The sequence below is a fragment of the Mytilus edulis genome, chromosome 10 (genome assembly GCF_963676685.1).
Source record: "Mytilus edulis chromosome 10, xbMytEdul2.2, whole genome shotgun sequence".
Lineage (NCBI taxonomy): Eukaryota > Metazoa > Mollusca > Bivalvia > Mytilida > Mytilidae > Mytilus > Mytilus edulis.
The window spans coordinates 67,360,606-67,383,341 of record NC_092353.1 but is presented as its reverse complement, the minus strand read 5'-3'; the positions used below and the strand labels follow the sequence as shown (position 1 = coordinate 67,383,341).

Genomic DNA, 22,736 nt, shown 5'->3' with positions numbered 1-22,736 from the left:
TAAGGCATTCAAATGGATAAAACCAGAGGATTTCGAGAATCTGACAAAAATTCCAAAACATGACAAGCAAACATCCTTAAGAAGTATAATTATAAAACATGTCATTGCCTACAAAAGAGAGGCGAAGGATAACAATGGGACATTTAAACTCAATAGTCTTAAACAAGGTAAAAATGTCATGGCAAAAAAACCGGGAAACGATCATAAGACAAACTACAGTATACAAAACACAACCCAGAAAACTGAAGACTGAGCAACATGAACACCTACCATAAATCGAGGTTTATATCAAATGTATGAATCTACTTATCTAATATAGTTTAGAAAGGTAGTACACACTACAGATCAGATTTTTTTAAACGGGAAAAACCGTTAACTGCAAAATTTTAACCTCTGTGAAAAACTCATAAAGCATCTCTGATACTCAAAATAAAATATGATGTTTAGTTTAAATACATTTATCTATAGTGGATTGGGAAACAAGTTATTGCAACTTATATTAATTCCTTTCCACTTTGCGGGTGCGGGTGCTGGATTGTAGCGGCATTAGCTTGCTCTTTTTCGAAATCTGCAAGGGTGTCTTTTACGTGCAAGAGATATGGCCAACTCATAACACGGATCAGCCATTTTTTGTCCTCTTCCGATGGACTATCATCGTTTCACAAAGACCATACTCGCAAATGGTTTCAAGGGAGAGCCGAAAATTCTGTCCATGCAATTTTCATCCCGGAACAGGAAACAAAGCGTAACATGATGTAATGTATGAAAACCAGAATGAGACTGATGCAGTGACAGGCCATCTTCTCCTGCGTTCAGTCCATCAGAATTTAAACTCAGTCAGATATTTCAAGAGAAGGAATATGTTAAAATTAATAGGAATATCTTAAAATTGATGAATTTACCGATCAGATAATCATACACGCCGTAGCATTCAAAAGTTAAACCTTATTTTTAACGAGATGTATTTTAACTTTTACAGACTTCAACTACTACAAACTCGGGATGTAGAGGTGGTTTACAAGGCACTTCTTTTTCTGCTCCAATTGCAGTAGGAATCATCGCACTGGCTTTAGAGGCAAAGTAAGTTAAAAGACAATTTTAAGAATGCGACGATGGCAGGGATCGCTCGATTTTGTTGTTGGAGTTTCGACGTTTGCTTTTATTTTAATTGTTTCTTCTTCCAGAAAAGGAGGAGGTATAATCCTAGCTCCTTGTCAATCGTCTCTCCGCTGAGATTGCAGGGGTTGGACGGGTTGAACAAAACCAATTCCTACTGTAAGAATGAGGGTAATCCTTGGAAAGGGGATTCCTAAATTGTGAGATTAACTTGACTGTCATATATTTTTCCTTCACAAATTTCGACACAGCAAGATTTAAATAGTGCGCTTGCTATGAAAGTATTTTATAAGAACATTTTTTCATGATTTATCAATACTTGAACATTATAGTTATCAACGATTATAAAGATATTTATTTTGTATAATGATCCTCCAGGATGTTAAAACCATATTATATATCCATAAAATGTCACTGAAAGATTGCACACGTTTAAGTTTTGCATCGGGTTCGTGGAATAATATCGTTTAGGAATTTTTCCTCAACTTTTCCACACTTGGAAATTTCATACTTTTAAGAGAAACAAATCAAAATATGATAAGGATCCGGAATATGGCAGTTGTTATCTTCAGTCCGTTCTATGTATGTTATTGTTTCTTTTTGTTGAACTTTAGGTTTCTGCTGTCCTGTTTTTTTTTATTATAGCTGATGTGTTTTCTTCGATTTTAGTTCATTACCGGATTTGTTTTTGTTAATCGAATTATGACTATTAGACAGTGGTGCACTACCGTTTCCCTTTTTTGTTGTGATAATTTTGACTGCACTACCACCGGTCAAATTAATGGGTTTAATGCAGCGAGAAACTCCCACTTTCGGAGGCGTTCTTCAGCTGGCCCCTACAAAAATATGTAATTCTAGTTCAGTAAAATTGGACGTCAAATTAAACTCCGAATTATACACAAGAAAATAAAATTAGAAATCATACAAAACTTACAGAAGCCACAGGCTCCTGACTTTGGACAGGCGCAAAAATGCGGTGGAGTTAAAAAATGTTTTTATACCTCCTGCCAATGTAGAAAAAACGCACGACAAAACGCACAGTAAAAACTTAGTTTTAAGAGAAGTCCGAGTCCGATCTCAGAAGAGGTAACAAGAGAAAATAAACAAAATGACAATAACGCATAAATAACAACAGACTACTAGCAGTTACTGACAAGCAAGCTCAACTGAACTGATTGAAAATTATGACTTCAATCATAATCATATCATGACTATGAATATCAGCCTCAATCCCTCCCGTTGGGGGTTAAATATTATACCATCATAAAATATATGAGAAGAACATAACCCATGCCAACAACTGGTTTTAAAATAAATGTGTTTAATTCTGATGCAAAGACCCTGTAAATGAGTCATGTTAAATCCTGATTCATTAAATCTTCCACTTTCTAGCAATGCACTGACCTGGAGAGATGTTCAGCATTTAATAGTTAGAACTTCTAAACCATACGGATTCAAGGATACCTTTGATATTGAGAACAAATGGCAACGTAATGGAGCAGGCTTGAGGGGTTTGTAGCTCTTATAAATAGTTATCAAAGATACCAGGTTTTTATAGCCAATAGATATAGGAAGATGTGGTGTGAGTGCCAATGAGACAACTCTCCCTCCAAATAACAATTTAAAAAAAGTAAACCATTATAGGTCACTGTACGGCCTTCAACACGGAACCTTGGCTCACATTGAACAACAAGCTATAAGGGGCCATAAAATTACTAGTGTAAAACAATTCAAACGGGAAAACCAACGGTTTAATCTATATAAAAAAATAGAGAAACGAGAAACGAGAAACACGTATAAATTACATAAACAAACGACAACTACTGTACATCAGATTCCTGGATTAGGATAGGTGCAAACAAATGCAGCGGGATTAAACGTTTTAATGGATCCAAACGTTCTCCCTTTTTCTGAAACAATAGCATAACATCACAACATAGAAAAAAAATAACTGTTTAGTGTCTATAGATATCAGCTGTATATCGAAGAGGCTAAGAGACAGGTGTAATGCGAGCTTTAAAGCGATATCTGTATAGTATTAAGGTACATCATAGAGATATCTGTATAGTATACAGGTACATCGTAGAGATATCCGTATAGTATACAGGTACATCGTAGAGATATCTGTATAGTATACAGGTACATCATACAGATATCCGTATAGTACACAGGTACATCATAGAGATATCCGTATAGTATACAGGTACATCATAGAGATATCCATATAGTATACAGGTACATCATAGAGATATCCGTATAGTATACAGGTACATCATAGAGATATCCGTATAGTATACAGGTACATCATACAGTTATCCGTATAGTATACAGGTACATCATACAGTTATCCGTATAGTATACAGGTACATCATAGAGTTATCCGTATAGTATACAGGTACATCATAGAGATATCTGTGTAGTATACAGGTACATCATAGAGATATCCGTATAGTATGCAGGTACATCATAGAGATATCCGTATAGTATACAGGTACATCATAGAGATATCCGTATAGTATACAGGTACATCATAGAGATATCCGTATAGTATACAGGTACATCATAGAGATATCTGTATAGTATACAGGTACATCATAGAGATATCTGTGTAGTATACAGGTACATCATAGAGATATCCGTATAGTATACAGGTACATCATACAGATATCCGTATAGTATACAGGTACATCATACAGATATCTGTATAGTATACAGGTACATCATAGAGATAGTATACAGGTACATCATACAGATATCCGTATAGTATACAGGTACATCATACAGATGTCCGTATAGTATACAGGTACATCATAGAGATGTCCGTATAGTATACAGGTACATCATAGAGATATCCGTATAGTATACAGGTACATCATAGAGATATCCGTATAGTATACAGGTACATCATACAGATATCCGTATAGTATACAGGTACATCATACAGATATCCGTATAGTACACAGGTACATCATAGAGATATCCGTATAGTATACAGGTACATCATAGAGATATCCGTATAGTACACAGGTACATCATAGAGATATCCGTATAGTATACAGGTACATCATAGAGATATCCGTATAGTACACAGGTACATCATAGAGATATCCGTATAGTACACAGGTACATCATAGAGATATCTGTATAGTATACAGGTACATCATACAGATATCCGTATAGTATACAGGTACATAATAGAGATATCTGTAGGACTGTATCTATACAGTAAAACACACAATTGCAGGATAAAAATTTGAAACGTCAGACGCGCGTTTCGTCTACATGAGACTCATCAGTGACGCTCAAAGTCTTTTTCATTCTTATTGTATCATTTAATGCATGCATAACATTTTTATATCATGTTATGTTTACTAAAATGTAGTGGCGAAATAGGTAATATGTAATGAAATAATTAGTCATATGTGATGATAGATTCATTATTTTATCGTTAAATTATTCTTGTTGATTACTGGTTAGCTCACTGTTTCGTGTAATAAAAATCTGAATGTCGCAGTACTATCACTTTTATGACATAGTATGTGCGTTATATGTAGTTGAATATTTTATGCTATACAACTTCGTTCTTTATTTTATTTTATAACAATTTTTGATTCGATCGTCACTGAGGAGTCTTTTGAAGACGAAACGCGCGTCTGGCGTTAATAAAAAATGTCAATCCTGGTATCTATGATGAGTTTATTTACTTATACAGTTTACTTATAAAGTTTTTTTTGATTGACTCAATTCGGTCGTACTTTATTTGGCCTTTTTAACTTTTTTGGATTAGAGCGTCACTGATGAGTCTTTTGTAGACGAAACGCGCGTCTGGCGTATATATTAAATTGAGTCCTGGTATCTATGATGAGTTTATTTTCTCTAAAGTCGAAAGAACTTGTTAGTAAGTTTGAGAGTTAAAGAGTGTTTAATAGTTTAAAATAATTCTATAAACTATAATGAGAAAAGCAAATACTAGTATAATATACCACAATAAACGGCATCCGCTCAATTACGGATTCCTGACTTAGATAGACACATATAGAATGTAGTGAACGACGTATTTATGTTGTTTTTTCTAGTATCAAACCATCCCCCAAACCTAACATGTCAATGTGTCAATGCTTGCACCAAGTCATGAATATCGGCGTTGTTTTCATTTGTTCCATTGATTGATAGTGTTTGATTTAGTCAGTTTTTGTGGACTTTCCCTGTTTTTGTGTTGCAATGACTACATCAATAATAGATGAATTTAAAATTGTATTTATCATGATTAAACTTTTTTTACTTAGTTCATCACAAAATGGGCTTCGGTTTAATGAATGCTGAGGCTATGGTTAAGAGGGCAATAAAGTGGAAAACTGTTCCAGAACAACTAACTTGGCAATCACAAGTCAGCAGCCCAAACATGTAAGTAAAAGTTACAGGAGTTTAAACTAGCGTCGTGTAAGTAAAAGTTTCAGGACTATAGGTTGCATTTCTGTAAATATTGACAATGCAATTTCTCAAAGGTACTCCTTTTACGGCTAAAACTGTACCACTTTTACTATGAAGTTTTGAAAAAAATCTTATCCTAGAATTGAAAGTTCATTGCACCACAATTTTTTTCAAAGGTCAAAATATAGGGCTGTGCGGCATTTTTCAACGTTTATATGCCCTGAACTTCTCAGAGTTTCAACTAACACTAATTTTCTTAACTATCCCTACCTTGAATGAAAGGTTACCACAGATTTAAATGTAAACAATATGCACATGTATATTTATTGGTAACATTCCCAAGTTATTTCTTTGTGAGATGGAACACAGAGAGCATAACTGGAAACCAGCATGTAAACAAAATTAATTTTCTATGAATATTCAAGATCTCCCAATAAGAGGTGTGTTTTGAGAAACAGCTGTATTTTACAAAGTGCAACCTTTAAACTTAACATCGTGTGATTACTATCACATTATATAATATGCCCCACTCCCAAATTTCTTATTGTTGGTAAATTGAATATAAAGATGTAAGCTCGATTCCCGTAGATTTTTTTACTTATATTTAGAAAGTTATGATTGCATACAATGTGTGGGCTTGTAGAGCAATTCGATGTGCAATTTTTTTGTTGAATAGAAAAAAAAATAAACTATACCTAAAATAAACAGTATTTGCATAGAAAACTAAACAATGAGCAACACGAACCCCACCAAAACTGGAGGTGGTCTCGAGTGCTCTAAATGCTTCGTACATGTGGCATACGTTGTACTGCTGTTGTTTGTAAAAAAAAAACCGATCATAAGTTTACCTCAATAGGTCACATTCGGTTAAAAGGGGACAGAATTGTTGTTACGACAAATGAAACATATTCGTTGTACATGTTGTAATCTGAAACAGATATTCCAAATTTATCAATTGCCAATTTGTGATATTGGTACAGCGAAATTATACTTGTAATGATTTGTTTGAATTGATATGAAAATCACAGTATATGATAAATGTTCACTCTACTTGTAGGACACTAGAGGAAAGATCAAAAGCCAAAAATAAAATTGACGTCTCCCGTGACGATTGTCCAATCCGTCATTTAGAACATGTAATGGCTACAGTGAGTTTTGATTACTCTCGCTGTAGAGGAGCAGTTGAAGTATACCTAATTTCTCCCAGTGGGACCAAAGTAGTTTTGCTTCCTAAACGATACAACGACGCGTTCTTTACATACTCAAACCCAGGCACCTTTACTTGGACTTACAAAGTTGTTCATTTATGGGGAGAAAATCCTATAGGAAAGTGGAAAGTTTTACTTAAAGTAGACAGCATGATTGTCAGTGGTATGTATCATTCGATTATTAAAACAATATCATAGGCGACATCTGTTGTTAGAAATTAAAATATCATACAAACGTTTAGATTCACAAACATGATTAATTGCTAAATAGAATTGTTCATTTGAGCTTTTGAATTGTTATTATCAAGAACTTTCAAGAAGTAAAATAATGAATATACCGACTCCTTGGAAAATTCATATCGGAAAGTCCGTTATCAAATGACAAAATGAAAAGCTTAAACACATCAAACGAATGGACAACAACTGTCATATTACTGACTTGATATAGGCATTTGTTTGTGTTAAAACGGTGCCTTAAACCTATTTTTATAGCTAATTTAACCTCTCACTTTTATGACAGCCGCATAAATTTCCATATTATTGACAACCCTGTGTGAACAAAACCAAATGCTCGACAATTTCAACTAATGGAACGTTCGTAAATATCTGGTTAAATGCTGATTGTGTATCGCCATTTGTGAAGAAAATGGTGTGGTAAACTTAGTTTTACAACTTCCAACAAAAGTATTTTTATTTGTTTAAGATACACTTAAATGCTATTCATTCCTTAGATGCAGGAACAACACACATTCACTTTGTACAGCGATATGTAAAAGTCATGGTTCATCTAATTACCAACTTACAAACTTGTATTTAACATATTCGTCTTTTTCAGCGGAACTAAAAGAGTGGTATCTTACTCTCTATGGAACATCATCAAATCCGATAAAAGGATAAAAACCTCTCAGTCAAGGTAAAACTATTTTACTTTCTATATGAAAAATCATAAATTCCAATCAAAGTATAAACACATGTTTATCAAGGTAAAACTATCGTCGCAAGTATTAGTCTACTTAACATGTACCTTACATGTGTAGTGTTAGTAAAAGACATAGTATGCTTCAGAGATATTTTGTTATTTATAAATAAATTCAATCACAATGGTGAAGGCTTGGGGAATTAAGGGACAGATCCATAAAAAACATTTTGTAACTTTAATCATTTGGATACGAACCGAGAATTATACACTCGTAAAAACACACGCATCATGATTTTTTGACACGACGCTGTCGGCATTTCTAATTATGAGGGGTTTTTTTTGTACCTTGATATATGCCGCCTCTTTTAATACTGTCTACAAACCTAATCGCATCTGTTTGTTTGGAGTTACTGTCTGTAATTTCTTCAGTTCCATTTTTATTTAAGTTTTTTTTATTCTCAAGTGTCTTGTTCAATATATCTGCCGATAAATAATAGAAATAAAGTTATGATGCTACTAACATATCTAGAACCTGAATACGTCTCTCGTTATTTCGGATCATAATCACACTACATAAGACCTAACGCGTATTGTATTGCGGAGGGTTGTTTGTCCTTTTTGATTTTGGTCGTAGTTTTGTCTGAAGGTCCTTTCGTTTGTGATTTTGTTTCCTTCTTGTGGTAACTTTTTACTTTCTCTTCATGATTTGTTAACGCAAATCTCGTTATATTTGAGAGTAAAGGCTTCTAGGATAAACTATAATTGTTGTTCATAAGAGGAATAATCCCCTTTTTCCCAAATGTGACCAAACGAACTATACTTTTCAACGGGTTTATAGTTTGACGAGCACGACAAAGGGTGTCACATATGGTGCAGGATCTGCTTACAATCCCGGAGCACCATAAATTACCCCAAGTTTTAGAGGGGTTCGTGTTGCTCAGTCTTGACTTTTCTATGTGTTTTGTGTACTTTTGTCTGTCATTCTTTTTCTTTAAAGCCATGTCGTTTTATTTTCGATTTATGAGTTTGCATGTCCATTTGGTATCTTTTCCATCTCCTAAAAATCCAAAGATTTGTTTTTTAAATGATAAGCAATTAAGCGCAGCTGGTATTTTGCTATTGTTTTGCATCGTCTCAAATCAGTCTTGACTCTTAAGCAAATCATCCTGTAATAAATTTCATATAATTGGATTATGTATACCTAAATTTCTTCTTTGTTTCATTTCAGGTGTATTTGTCAACTGAATTTCACAGTGGTTCAATCGTCAAATGATTAGACATTACTTAAATATTCATAAAAAAAATTTGTTATAGGATTTCCAGATTAATAAAATTTTGTTATTTATCATGTATGGTTTTGATGGATATTGATGTACTAAATTATTAGATGTAAACTCACCGTCGAAATCGGTTAGTGTATATGTATCTTCCATATCCTTTTTATGTTCTGGCCAATGTCTTGCTTTAATCCCGATATAATTTGTTTATATTTCAAATAAAAACGAATAAATGGAAATCAGGAAGTTGTCGTTGAAATAAGCTTTGATTATGAATATACACTCAAAATGAAGGCTGCTTGCATTGTCTTGCTACGCATTTCATCAAGGTACAGCATTTTACAATAGATCAATTTACTTTTAATTGAATAATATTATAACGATATAAACAATTGACAGATAAACTCATCATAGTTACCAGGATAAAAATTTATATTTACGCCAGACGCGCGTTTCGTCCACAAAAGACTCATCAGTCACGATCGAATCAAAAAATGTTTTAACGGCCAAATAGAGTACGAAGTTGAAGAACATTGAGGACCAAAAATTCATAAAAGTTTTGCCAAATACAGCCAAGGTAATCTATGCCGGAGGTAGAAAAGCCTTAGTTTTTTTCAAGTTTTGTTGACAGTTTATTTATAAATATGAACATATCAATGATAACTCAAGTCAACACAGAAGTGCTGACTACTAGGCTGGTGATACCTTGATAACTCAAGTCAACACAGAAGTGTTGACTACTGGGCTGATGATACCCTCGGTGAAATAAATCTCCACCAGCAGTGGCATCGACCCAGTGGTTGTAAATAAACTCATCATAGTTTGAACATCAATTGTCAACTCTATTTAAACTTCTATATATGCTCTCTTAGTGATTAGTCCGATTTATTATAAAGAATTCTAGTACCTGGTATTACACAAATTAATGGAACTCAATACTTTTGAGAATCCCGTATCGGACTCTAACCCGAATTAGTTTATTCTCAATCGGTTTGTGACTTTTGAACAGTGGTATACTACTGTTGCCTTTATCAATTGGAAATATCAGAGACAATATCTTTATATTCATTCGATTAGACATTTGTAATAACCATTTAAACATATTCGGTTTCTTGGCTCACTGCTAGAAATTGATGCAGGTACCAAGCAGTGATGCAGACATTTATTATCATTGCGTGCTTGTCTTTATTTTGACAACATCTCAACGTCGTTTAGTATTTTGTTCAGTTTTATTCGACTTTTTTTACCCTGCGTTCAGATCATGACTTTTGTAAGTAGACAGCTTACAAATAAGTTATAGGGTTAAGCATTCGTAATGGAAAAGTTGAAGTAATTCTTTAGGAAATGTTTTGCGGATTTAATCGCTGAATTCCTGGCTATTTTGGATTTTTGTTTCATTTCAGAATAAACACTACCCTTTATTAAGGTATCAAATAACTCTCATAACAAACTATTGGCAAAGAATTGAGACAAAATGATTGAGCAAAAAATCGTAATTAGGCCAGGATGTATATATTCTTAAAAAGGGATTCTTTACAAATCCAAAGTCAACAGTCATCATCACCGAATATGCATAAGGTCAACTTTGCCTAAGGGGACTTACTACAGATATGATTTAGAATATGTTGCACATTTTCCTTAGTCCATGTCATCAGCGATTACACATGTTTGTGTTCCTCATTTTGTTTTTAGCAATACATATTGTGTTTTGTGGTAATTGTGTTATTTGTTTGTTTTTTGTTGTTGTTGGTATTTTTTTTTAACCTTGGTGTTGCTTTTTCAATGCATCGTCAATATATTTTTTTAAATGATTAATACATGCATGTTATGTTATACATTTTATTAAATAAACATTTATGCATATAAATATAAAAAAGAAGACATGGTATGATTGTCAATGAGACAACTCTTTACAAGAGACTAGCAGTTCTTTTGACTTTTCGTCAGCAAATTCGCCAATCAACTACACAGAAACACGTTATAAAGCTGTAGTTTTTCTTCAATTTGAATTTCAATTGATTCTTTCATATCTCAATCTGTGTTCACGTCTCCTTAAACCTGCCAAACATAGTTCACAACGCTCAACCTGAAAGAAAACGATATCTTTTATAGAACAGAATTTTGTTTTATTTTATCGATTCTTTACATTTGGGTTTTTACAATTGAACCGAGACAGCAAACGGACAATATGAATAAAATGAAATAGATAGAAACCGTTTGTAAGCGGAACAACTAGAGCCAGGAAAACAAAAACCAATCTACAATCACAAAAAAAACACGTTACATGATTTATATAATCTTTGACAAGCCTATTTACAATAGGTTTGTCGTTGAATGATCATCATAATGATCTACGAGTCATATCAACGAACTGTACCTGACTATATATACATATATACACACAACTCGTCTAATCATCAACCTAACAATGTTAGATCTAAATATCGTGACACCAAATCGCCTGCACAGTAACCTGTGCGCTAGACCACTCGACCACCTGGGCTTCTATGCAACTCTGAATTAATTTCTCATGTCACTGCAATACTTGTATAACAGTTTGTTGGGTGTGTAAATGATTTTTATGGCAAACGAATTGAATGAAGATTTAATTGTTCCCTCTTTTATTGCCTATTCGTGTATTAATTGCATACGTATATGTGATCTCTAAAACAACTATCTTATTTACCTTCTTTTGTAAATAAGAACAATTCCTCACCACTTGTTGACCACATATTACCAGGTCAATGGCATTAATATGGCAATCTACAAAACGAAATCATACATTTTCACATGTTAAATTTAGATGTAAATTGTGAATGATAAAATTAAGTTAAAGTAAAATTACAAAAATACCGAACTCCGAGGAACAATCAAACGGTAAGTTCGTAATCAAGTGGCAAAACCAAAAGCTCAAACACATGTAAAGAATGGATAACAACTGTCATATTCATGATTTGGTATATGTATTTTCTTATGTAGAAAATTGCGTATTGAACCTGGCTAGCTAAACATCTCACCTACATGACAGTCGCATTCAATTTCATTATATGGACAACGATGTGTGAACAAAACAAATATAAAGTAAAGTAAATTATGAATGATAAAATTACATCTTTTTTTTTCAAAAATGTGCCTTCAAATTTATAAATTGTTCACCACTTTCCGTCACCATCAATTGAATACTACTAGTGACGTGAAACAGCGATACTCTGTATAACTCGTCTTTTCTCATAATAAAAATTACGTGTATTAACTATCGTATTAGTCGTTTATTTCAAAATTCGGTAAACACCCTTTAATATTATTTAGTTGTATTTGATAATATTTGTTTAGAAGATTACACATGAGTAAATTATGTTACTTTTACGTTTTTTTATACATCTTGTGAATACCGTGCTTTGGTCTATATTTTTTTTCTTTTAAAAAGTGTAATTTGGATGGAGAGATGTCTTATTGGCACTCATACCACATCTCATTATATCTATTTCGTCGCAGTTTTTGATATATTGTCTATTATTTCGTTGCCTTCCAAATGATTTCTTAATTCAATTGGAATTGTTTACATGATTCCTTTCTCTATCTGTTTGCATAAAGACATCTTATCCTTTACTACTATAATGAATTTGTAATTTTTATATCTTTATTGTCGCTTTTATTATTAGTAGTAATATTATTCAATCTATAATATTTTGATATTAGTAAAAAACTAACTCACCACATTGGCCGTTGCTTCTACAGACAAGAATAAGCATTATAAATACCACTATTCCAGATTGTAACAACTTCATATTTGCAAATAAATTGGACTGTTAAATTCATTTTGCAGCATCTGATTTTTATACTGTTCAAACAACCTACACATTTATTTAACCCTGTTTGGAACTTCAAATTTTGAAGCCTCAAAATGTTATCTAAAATAAGTCTTTGAACGGACATATGGTGAGGTATGCGATCCATGACTGTTTCAGATTTGTAAATATACAATTGTTTTCCAAACCACTAATGTAGTAGGTTCTGGAATAGCCGGAATAAGAACACGTGTTCATTTACTAAGTGAAATTATGGTTATTCAATTGCAAATAAAACCAAATCTGGGTCAAGTAATTTACAATAGATTATGAAATATAAATTTTTACCACACTACTTCCGAAAATAACGTTTAAGAAAATCTTTAATACACAAATAAACCTTAATCAAATTGAAGAAAAGGACCGCAAATTAAAGGAACCAAATATTAAATGATTAATACCGATCAGTGATATCTATTTTAAACTATAAATAGTTCTTTTGAATTAAACTATTTTCAATTTTAAGAAAATGCGATAACAATGACGATTTCAAAAACGTATTTTGATTATTCTTCATTTTTTCTAAATACATTATTCGTTGGGTATATTTAATTTTAATTCCTTGTGTCGATAGGTGATCTTTTTGTGTTCAAACTACATGCATATACTCATATTGTTACAAGACATAAGTAAGTAAAATATATGACCTTTTAATAATGTGACTAAGAAATATAAAAGATTAATAAGTAAATATATTAGTATTTGAACAGTACTTAGAAATTCATTAGATATACATTCATTTACAAAATATATTGAATATTACCCCCATCAAAATGACTTATGTTTGTGTATAGACAAATAAAAATATACTAAATTTTTCAAACGTCTATTGAATATTTAAAGAAATCTTGCACAGGTATAAATAGTTTGAATGTTTATTTCTGTAAATCTAACATATATACTTTATACTTTGTCTGTAGAAAACAATAATTTAAAAGAAAGTTATAAAACATCACACTGTCTATTTTCAGAGACATTCTTACTCAACAAAACAAACTACCACCAATTAGAGAATTCTTTCCATTTTTTTTTGTCCTTGCTTTTAAAAATAATATTCTCTAAAATTTCTGTCACTTTTCATCTGTTATATTCAAAAGTAACTGAAAATCTATATTTTTAAGAAGATACTTTGATTGCGAATGGAAAAAAAAGGGAATGTGTCCAACAGACATCAGCCCGAACAAAAAACAGCAAAAAGCTACCAATAAGTCTTCATTCTAGCGTGAAAATCTCGCAGACAAAGGTGTCTTCAGCTGGGCTACAACAAAAACATGTGTACTAGTTCAGTGAAAATTAATAACATGTAAATATCTGTTAAATAACCTTTTTTTTTTATTGTAAATCCTTTTAACACTGTCGATGATATTCGTAGAAAAAGCAATGTATAGTAAATAAATACATCATTAATGCTTAAACGTACATGTAAGTTTAGTGTGCGACTTTTAATCTATTTTTTATTTTTTTTGTTTTCACTGATAACTATTCTAAAAACTAGGCGAAATTCGGATCAACATAAACGAGTTGCCTAAACAAAGAAAAATATCCCACCTAATCAATAATAGCCGTAAAACGTAAACATTAGTCGTTACCATTTAAGACACAATATTGTGCGTAACGTCTAAGCCAATCAAATTAAAACAGATTATTGTATCACTTTTTCATATCACACTCCGTACAGTGTGATGCATGAAATGTTTATTCTTGCAAGAAATAGATAACAGGTCACAACCATAAGAGAATTATAGATGATCGTTGAGCTGGGACGGCGAAAGCGAGAAAGGCAATCGAGTTCAGATGACTAATGATAATCTGTTTATCGCTATTTTACCTATAACGACGTTGTCAATTTCATGTCAGTTTCGTTAGCAACGCCACGTGTCTGCTTAGTTTCTAGCAATAATTTTTCCATCTCAAGCGAGTAGCATGATATGAAAATTATCACAAAAACAGATCAAACGAAAAATGCACAACATAGCGATAATAAATACTATCATGTTCTCCTTCGCTTGTTCATCCGAACATAAATCTTTTCTGATTACTTCAAAGACAACTAAAGACTGATGTGAATTGAGCAGTTTTAAGAAAAGTTTTCAACAATATGTTTTATTCATATTCATTATATTAAAGTCCAAATTCACACAATCTACACATACACATGATATGAATTAGAACAACCAGAAACTTCCATACAAAAGCATTATTATAAATAATATCTAAATATAACTGTAGAACTCGCTTTGGTGTTTTCTCGATAATTAGAAAAAGACACTGAAAGAATTAGATAAAGGTCTTGAACCGAACTACAAATGAACTTCTTATTACACAAAAAAAGTAAATACAAATATTTCATTAAATAAGAAACATTGGTATAACGATAATCATCCTTATCACACACATCTTCTATTTGGCTGTCCGTGTGTAGTGAAATTATTGATAGATTAATGATGTCCGTATTAACTATGTTAAGGATGTATTTAAGTGAGGTTTTGGAATTTGTGTCAAATTTTCTGACTCCTGGTTGTTTTTCCATACAATACAATGTAAAATATTTTGCCCCATAACACCCATACATTTTTTCATATAAGAATGAATAGCTTATGAAAGGTCATTTACCAAAAGTTTAGAAGATTCTTGATTTTCTTTCTTTTGTTTTCAGACCCATCAATACCAATGCAAAAAAGGTAAAAGTCCGAGTCAGCCTTTTCCCGCCATATTTTAAATCTCAAATATCTCGAAAAGGAGGTCGATGACCCATCAATATTTTTAGCTTATTTTTATCCTTAGTTGATGCTCTACCAGCTTAAAGTATCAATTTTAACTTCTAACTTTTTAATTTTCACCTAACCTGACCTTAATACATCCTTAAGGATATATGTATCCGTATATTACTTAAATATGCTATTATATAATCAAACAGATTATACATGTTTTCCTGGTGTTTAAATAAGAAATTTATTGTATAATTAGAAAAGTTCATTGTGACCTGATGCTTGAAACAAAATGTAAGTACATTCGAAAACTCATGTTATTCTAGTATAGAATTAATAAAAACAGTACGATCTACCTTTGGAATTTCAGTGCTGTTTTGAATGCAATTAAGATATCCTATATGTTTCCCTTTTATTCATATACATATTGGAAGATGTGGTATGATTGACAATGAGGCAACTATTCACAAAATGTCAAATGATTTAAATGGACTATCTATATTATATATAGCTGAAAATTTTATGCAATATAAACTTAGATCAACGCACAGCCTTTATTAATGATCAAAACCCATGCCATTGATATAGAAAACTGTCAGGTGAAACAGTTCAATACAGAGAACCAACAAAATGTACAGGCAACTGCTTATTTTTTTAGACTTCTACAAGTATATGGATGTGTCATTTTTGTTGGTGGGTTGCTGTTTCAGTGATTTCATATCCAGGATTCCCGTTATACATTATTGACTTATTACTTTGACAGTATGGCACCATTACTGCTTATTGTCCTGATAATTCTTGTCGTTCGGTTGCTGTTTCAGTATTATATACCCCGTTATACATAATTGACTTATTAATTTGACAGCATTGCATCATCACTGCTGGCACCATCACTGATTATTGTCCTGGTTATTCTAGTTTTTGGGTTGCTGCTTCAGTGATATATATCCTGTTATTCATAATTGACTAATTACTTGACATAATGGAATCATTACTACTTATTGTCCTGATAATTCTTGTCGTGGGGTTGCTGTTTCAGAGATATATATATCTCGTTATACATAATTGACTTTTTTACTTTTACAGCATGACATCATCACTGTTTATTGTCCTGATAATTCTTGTCAACGGATTACAAAGCAATCAATTTGAGCTCAATAACGAAGACGATGTTACAAAGCTAGAAAGCAGCTTGAATCTCGATCAGAACTCTGATTCAACAGACATAATCATCAAACTTCAACCAGACGGCACTGAAGAAGATATCAAAGATATTTTATCTAGATATCCTAAGTTCAAACTGTCAAAACAGGTAAGGCAAAATGAGTATGTGTTAATTAGAAGAATTGATTTATAAAAACATAAAGTAGTTTTTTTTTTCACGGGTTGAATCTATTTACATGTAACTTCTTCTACCGCATTCAAATGTTGGTCGGATTTGCTGATTAATTATTATTTACATCATTATTAACATCAATAGTAACAAAAGACTGTTTGACTGTATTAATTGAAAAATTCATTTTTAGATTTCCTACAATTACTTTACCTCGGTCAGACTAACAGTTTTGTTGAAAAGTAACACTTTATAACTCTTAGCTAAACATGAGACACATTAAAAAAAAAATAATGTCTCAAGTTTCCGTTTTATCTTTTTTATACTTCTCTGTTTTAGACGGAACGAATAATGATATACCGTTGTCTGACTATCTGTCTGTCGTTTTAAATCTCTGATTTCGTTACGATACATAATACCAGATTCAAGCTACTGAACAATAAGCCAGCGAATAATAAGCAAGCGAACAATAATAAATACGCGCCAAACTTATCATGCCTAAAAACTGAAGACGTGCATTAACCTTAAACGTTCTTTGAAATCTATCAATCGACACTCATTTTCAGGAGGAAGACGAAATGCTATTTATTCTCTTAAATACAAAGTTGATTAGTTATTCATTTATCTAACACCTTTTTTGACAGCCGGTTATCTCTTATATGATTTTAGAAGTTCTCTTTAGTTAATCCTTTCTCTTTTAAGTGTTATTTTATTAAAGATGGGTTTGCAGTTTTTATAATAATGAAACAACTAATATACATAGTTCATACTGTATACAATTAAGGATGTACTTAGGTGAGGTAAGGTGAAAAATAATAAATTAAGAATTTAAAATTGATACTATAAGATGGTAGAGCATCCATTAAGGATACAGATAAGCTAAAAATACTGATAGGTCATGGACCTCCTTTTTGAGATATTTGAGATTTAAAATATGGCGGGAAAAGGCTGACTCGGACTTTTACCTTATATTTGGATTGGTATTATTTGGGTCTCAAAACAAAAGAAAGAAAATCAAGAATCTTCAAAAATTTGGGTAAATGACCTTTCATGAGCTATTAAATTTTATATGAAAAAATAAATGGGTGTTATGGGGCAAAATATTTTACATTGTATTGTATGGAAAAACACCAAGGAGTCCGAACATTTGACACACATTCCAAAACCTCACCTAAGTACATCCTTAAATTATCAAGCTTAATATATTTGTTTAAAAATAAAATAAAATAAAACAGATTGGTCACATACAGCACTTTGTTGTCATATGATTTATCAAGTTGAAGTAAAAGTTATAACTACACGCAGCTGTCTTACTATTAACTGCTTTTTTAATTTTTTGTATTTAGAATTATGTCAAGAAAATCTGTAAATCTTTTAATTTTTTTCGATAGGAATAGGTATTTTTGTAATAGTGACACATACATAAAACGAGATATGTTTTTTGTTAATCGTAAGCCTATGGTTGCCTGGACCCAGAGGCCCAGTTGGGTAAGGTTACGGAAATTGAAGTCCAAAGTTGGGACAGGGTAACCCCAACACCTCCAAACTTTAATTCATAAAAAAAAGTCCCCACAGCAAAGTCTATGTCTACACTAGGTACAATTGATAGGCAGTTATCTAAGGTTTGTCTGGACCCAAAGACCCAGGTGGGTAAAGTTACGAAATTGTTTTAATTGAAGCATAAAGTTGGGGTAGAGTGAAACAACAACCTCCAATATTTGATTCATTATAAAAGTCCCTACGGCAAAGTTATGTCCACACAAGAAACACATGATAGGCAATAGCTTCATGTTGCCTGGAACCAGGTGGTTAGAATTACGGATGTTTTTTTATTGAAATCCAAAGTTGGATAGGGTGACCTCCATTTCCTCCAAACTTCAATTCATACAATGTAAAAATTACCCCTACGGCAAAACTGTTGTCCACACTAGGAAAAAAAGGTTGTTTGAACCCAAAAAACTAGGTGGGTAATTTTTTTTTTTGAGGTCCAAAGTTTGGGTAGGGTGACCCAAATATCCCCCTTCTTTAACTTATTAAAAATTCCCAACGGCACAGCTTTTAATCAAATCAGGTACAAATGATAGACAAATTGTTATGATGGCTTGGCCCCACATACCCTTGTGTGAAAGGTTAAGGATTTGTTTTGATTGAGGTCCAAAGTTCGGGTAGGGTTACCTAACACCCTCTTTCTTAAACGTATAAAAATCTCTAAGGCAAAGTTTTTGTCCACACTAAGTATAAATAATAGTCAATTGATTAAGGTGACCTGGACCCACAGACTCAGGCGGATAAAGTGACGGAATACTTTTGATTGAGGTCCAAAGTTGAGATAGGATGACCTTACCGTCCCCCTTCTTTAATTTATCCAAAATTCCCTACGGAAAAAATTTATTCTCACGTTAATGGAAGGTTTTATGGTATACCATTGACCGTTTGTCCGTTCGTCGACAACATGTCGGACATTATCTCAATAACACTTAACCAATATGCATGAAACTTTTGTGATTTTTTTGTATCATTTGACGTGAGCTCCCTTTCGTTTGGTTTTTTTTATGAATTTTAGGTTTAAACGTTTCAGAGATTTTGGGTTTTACTCATTCAAAAAGGGTGAATTTTTCAGTTTTCCTACAATTTCCCAACAACTCTTTCAATAATTTGCAAGAAATTTTATTGAATTGTTGATATCTATTGACACAAGCTCCCTTTCGATTTTTATAAATTTTAGATTTTTCGTTTCTGGGGTTTTATTCATTAAAACAGGGTCCACTTCCCAGTTTTTGGACAATAACTCAAAAATGCTTTCGTAGTTCTCATGACACTTTGGTAAATTATTTATAGCTATTTGAAAATTGCTATGCAAATGCATTCTTTGTGAGATAAAAAAAACATTTGACACACAACTCATAATTGTACATGATCTGCTGTAAGATGGTCACAACTGTCAGCACAATCAGTTGTTGAAATAGCATCCCTAATTATACCCAATTCGATGTAAGTATTTAAGAGAAAATTTACTAACGATAAACAATTTTAAGTAGACAAACCTAAAAAAAAGTTAACACCTCAAAGGAACATAAATAGAACTATACAAACACTAAATGCTTGTTTACAAGCAAAAAATTTTAAAATCTGGTTTTGTCAATAACGATTATTACTGCGTATAAAATAGATGGTACATAATTCGCAAATTGAAACATTAAAGCAAAAAGAAGACACGGAAACATAAAATTGACAAATACGCATTCATTTACAATAAAAGTGCCTGCAGAAACTGTCGAAAGATGATTTCAACTTAATGATTTAAATCCCATGGTTAAAAAGCTTTATTGTAAGAAACAACCCTTTTTAAAGGAAATTGAGATAAGACCTGGAATATCGTTTTATCGGGAAATACAAATTCAAAATGTTGGTGCTGGTGCTGTATGAGTTTTACTAAATACTGTATGTCATTTAACACGAACAAACGGTCAGCCTGAGATGATATTTTAATATGGAAAGTATGTCAGTCTGACCACACATATTGTTCTGAAGTCATTGTATACTTAAACAAGTGAACAAATTTACAAAAGCAAAACTTTTGGTGAAGAGAAATATACTTAAACTATTTTGAGTAAAAGTTATTTGTCCATGATTTTGCATTACAAATGCTCCATATAGTACACCTATTTGAGATTTCCACAAAAGCAGGAGTTATTGTTAGACAGGTGAAGATATTCAAATTATCAAGGATTCTCTACCCGAGATAAAGATTGCCTCAGTCGTATTTGGTATTTTGCGTATCCTTTTTGAATATTGTTTATTAATTCTTTAATCTTCATTTTTGAATTGATAGCTCTTTTAAAAAATGTAAATTTAATTTCAAACTTATAATCATCCCTTAAAAAACTTCTGATTGTTGAAAAAGGTGATCCATGATGAAATTGCCATTGCACAATAACGACAACAGTAGTATATCGCTGTTCGAAAGTCATAATTCGATTAAGAAAAAAAAACGAATCCGGAAAACAAACTTAAACTGAGGGAAACACATCAAATTAAAGAGGACAACAACAAAACAATAGAAACATCAAAGTACAACAAAAAACCAAACAACAATGCAACACATATAAGAACGAACTATAAGATAACAATTGGCATTTTCCTGACTTTTTATGGTATGAACAGAAAGTCTAATGCCAATAAAACAATGGGTTTAGTGTAATACGACCAATGACGATCGTTATGTATAACATAGGCGCAATTGACATCGGTATGTGTATTTAAGAATTGAATGCTTCTTTTAGTAACTTCTTTGGTGCGTAAAAACATTGACCGAAGTACATTTTGTATCAAGCCGAAGCGCCTAAATCTAAAAATGTGCACACGGTCAACGCTTTTACAACCCTATGAAGTTAAAAATGGAAGCATTTTTTAAAAATACTTGTAATTACATATTTTTTTTTAAAGTAAAAATTTAAATTGACTTTGCACTTTATTGTGGGATCTCGTTTCCTCATGAATGATAAATTTTATTGTGTAATGAAGTTGAAAGGAATAACGCGATATTAAAGTTAGCCAATCAGATAACTTATATAATGAAATATACATTTAATGTAATTATAATTATTACGACAAATGGCCACTGTTCAGTATAAGCCATGGGCGTTGACATCGGGTTTGTAAAATACAGATGTATATAGGATTTATCAGATTATTTTTAAAGGACATGCATTTGTTGTCCACAGATTTATCTCAAATTCATGTCACCGATTTGACTCAAATTCTCATAATTGATTGATAACATACTAAAACGTATAATCAAATTGCAATAAGTCTGCATGAAATAAAGTCGATAGTATAAAAAATGTCTTTTGGCAATTGACATCTTATTGGAGTTTTTTTCCTTTAAAACTTAATTTCTGCAATTCATTGGTAATTTTTGTAAATCTTTTTAAAATTTGATTTTTAAATACTGTGTCAAATTAAACCAAATTTGGCCTTAATCCTTATTAAGGTACATGTATCTTTATGATTTTACATGATTTCTAAAACCCCAGTATATACAGTTGAGCAAAACAGACTCTTGAGAGCCTCTAGTTATAGAATGTACATGTTGAATATTACAGTTTAAATTTCTCGGAGATACGTACTATAAGTTGTCATTGGACGAGTCCAAAATTCCAAAGCAGTTAGTAGATGGTACAGTAGGACTGAATGAGGATGACAATGATATACTGCGCATGACAAATGAAACGAAGGTACTAACACACATTATACTTTATTTTTTATTGGTACTTTTAATCTCAGGAACATCAGCTCATTCAGTTGGTCAGTATTTTAGAACCGGAACTGCTTAAAATCATAAAAAGGGGATTTTAAGTAGATACATGTAGAGTCTATTTGCCTTAAGTTGTAATAACGACGTCTTGTTTTCCCTTTCAAAACTATTATCACTAGTGTTCGTTAAAATGATGCTTATAACCAAGTCTGCATGTAACAACGAAAGGGTAGAACTTAATTTACAGAATTAGACATAGTACATATATAATATTATCAATTGCAGTCGCATGAACAGAACAAAATTTGGAACATGATACGTAGACAATCGCAGACACGTGACCTGAAACAGCGAGACATCATGGTTTATAGACAATCGCATTAAGTTGATAGAACGAGACATGGTGCATAGGCAATCAGATTCATTTAAAATTATAGACATGTATATGCGTAAACAATCGGAGTGTCATAATTTGACAGAATGAAACATAGTGCTAGAAATATGTCAGTTATTGAACTGACGAAACGTAACATTAAATGTAGTTACATGGACTGACAGACAGGGACATGGTGCATAAACAATCGCAGTCTAATGAACTGACGAAACGTGACACTATACGTCATTTCATGGACTGGTAGG

At 32.2% G+C, this 22,736-nt stretch overlaps 1 protein-coding gene and 1 long non-coding RNA gene across 2 annotated transcripts in view; one reads left to right on the top strand and one right to left on the bottom strand.

The window, feature by feature from the left end:
• The window catches only part of LOC139491726 (furin-like protease kpc-1), a 41,522-nt gene extending 32,503 nt beyond the window's left edge, over positions 1-9,019 (top strand). Inside the window, exons 10-15 of the mRNA XM_071279556.1 lie at positions 980-1,080; positions 2,509-2,627; positions 5,403-5,520; positions 6,605-6,918; positions 7,591-7,668; positions 8,903-9,019. Coding sequence (XP_071135657.1) covers positions 980-1,080; positions 2,509-2,627; positions 5,403-5,520; positions 6,605-6,918; positions 7,591-7,652 — 714 coding nt within the window. The 3' untranslated portion in view covers positions 7,653-7,668; positions 8,903-9,019. The remainder of the gene's footprint in view (positions 1-979; positions 1,081-2,508; positions 2,628-5,402; positions 5,521-6,604; positions 6,919-7,590; positions 7,669-8,902) is intronic.
• A 1,755-nt stretch (positions 9,020-10,774) lies between these two features.
• On the bottom strand, positions 10,775-11,717 carry LOC139492524 (uncharacterized). The gene is made up of 2 exons (XR_011656876.1): positions 11,638-11,717; positions 10,775-11,037 (listed from the first exon to the last, which is right to left on the bottom strand). It is a non-coding gene; the product is annotated as an uncharacterized lncRNA (long non-coding RNA).
• Positions 11,718-22,736: the final 11,019 nt, after the last annotated feature.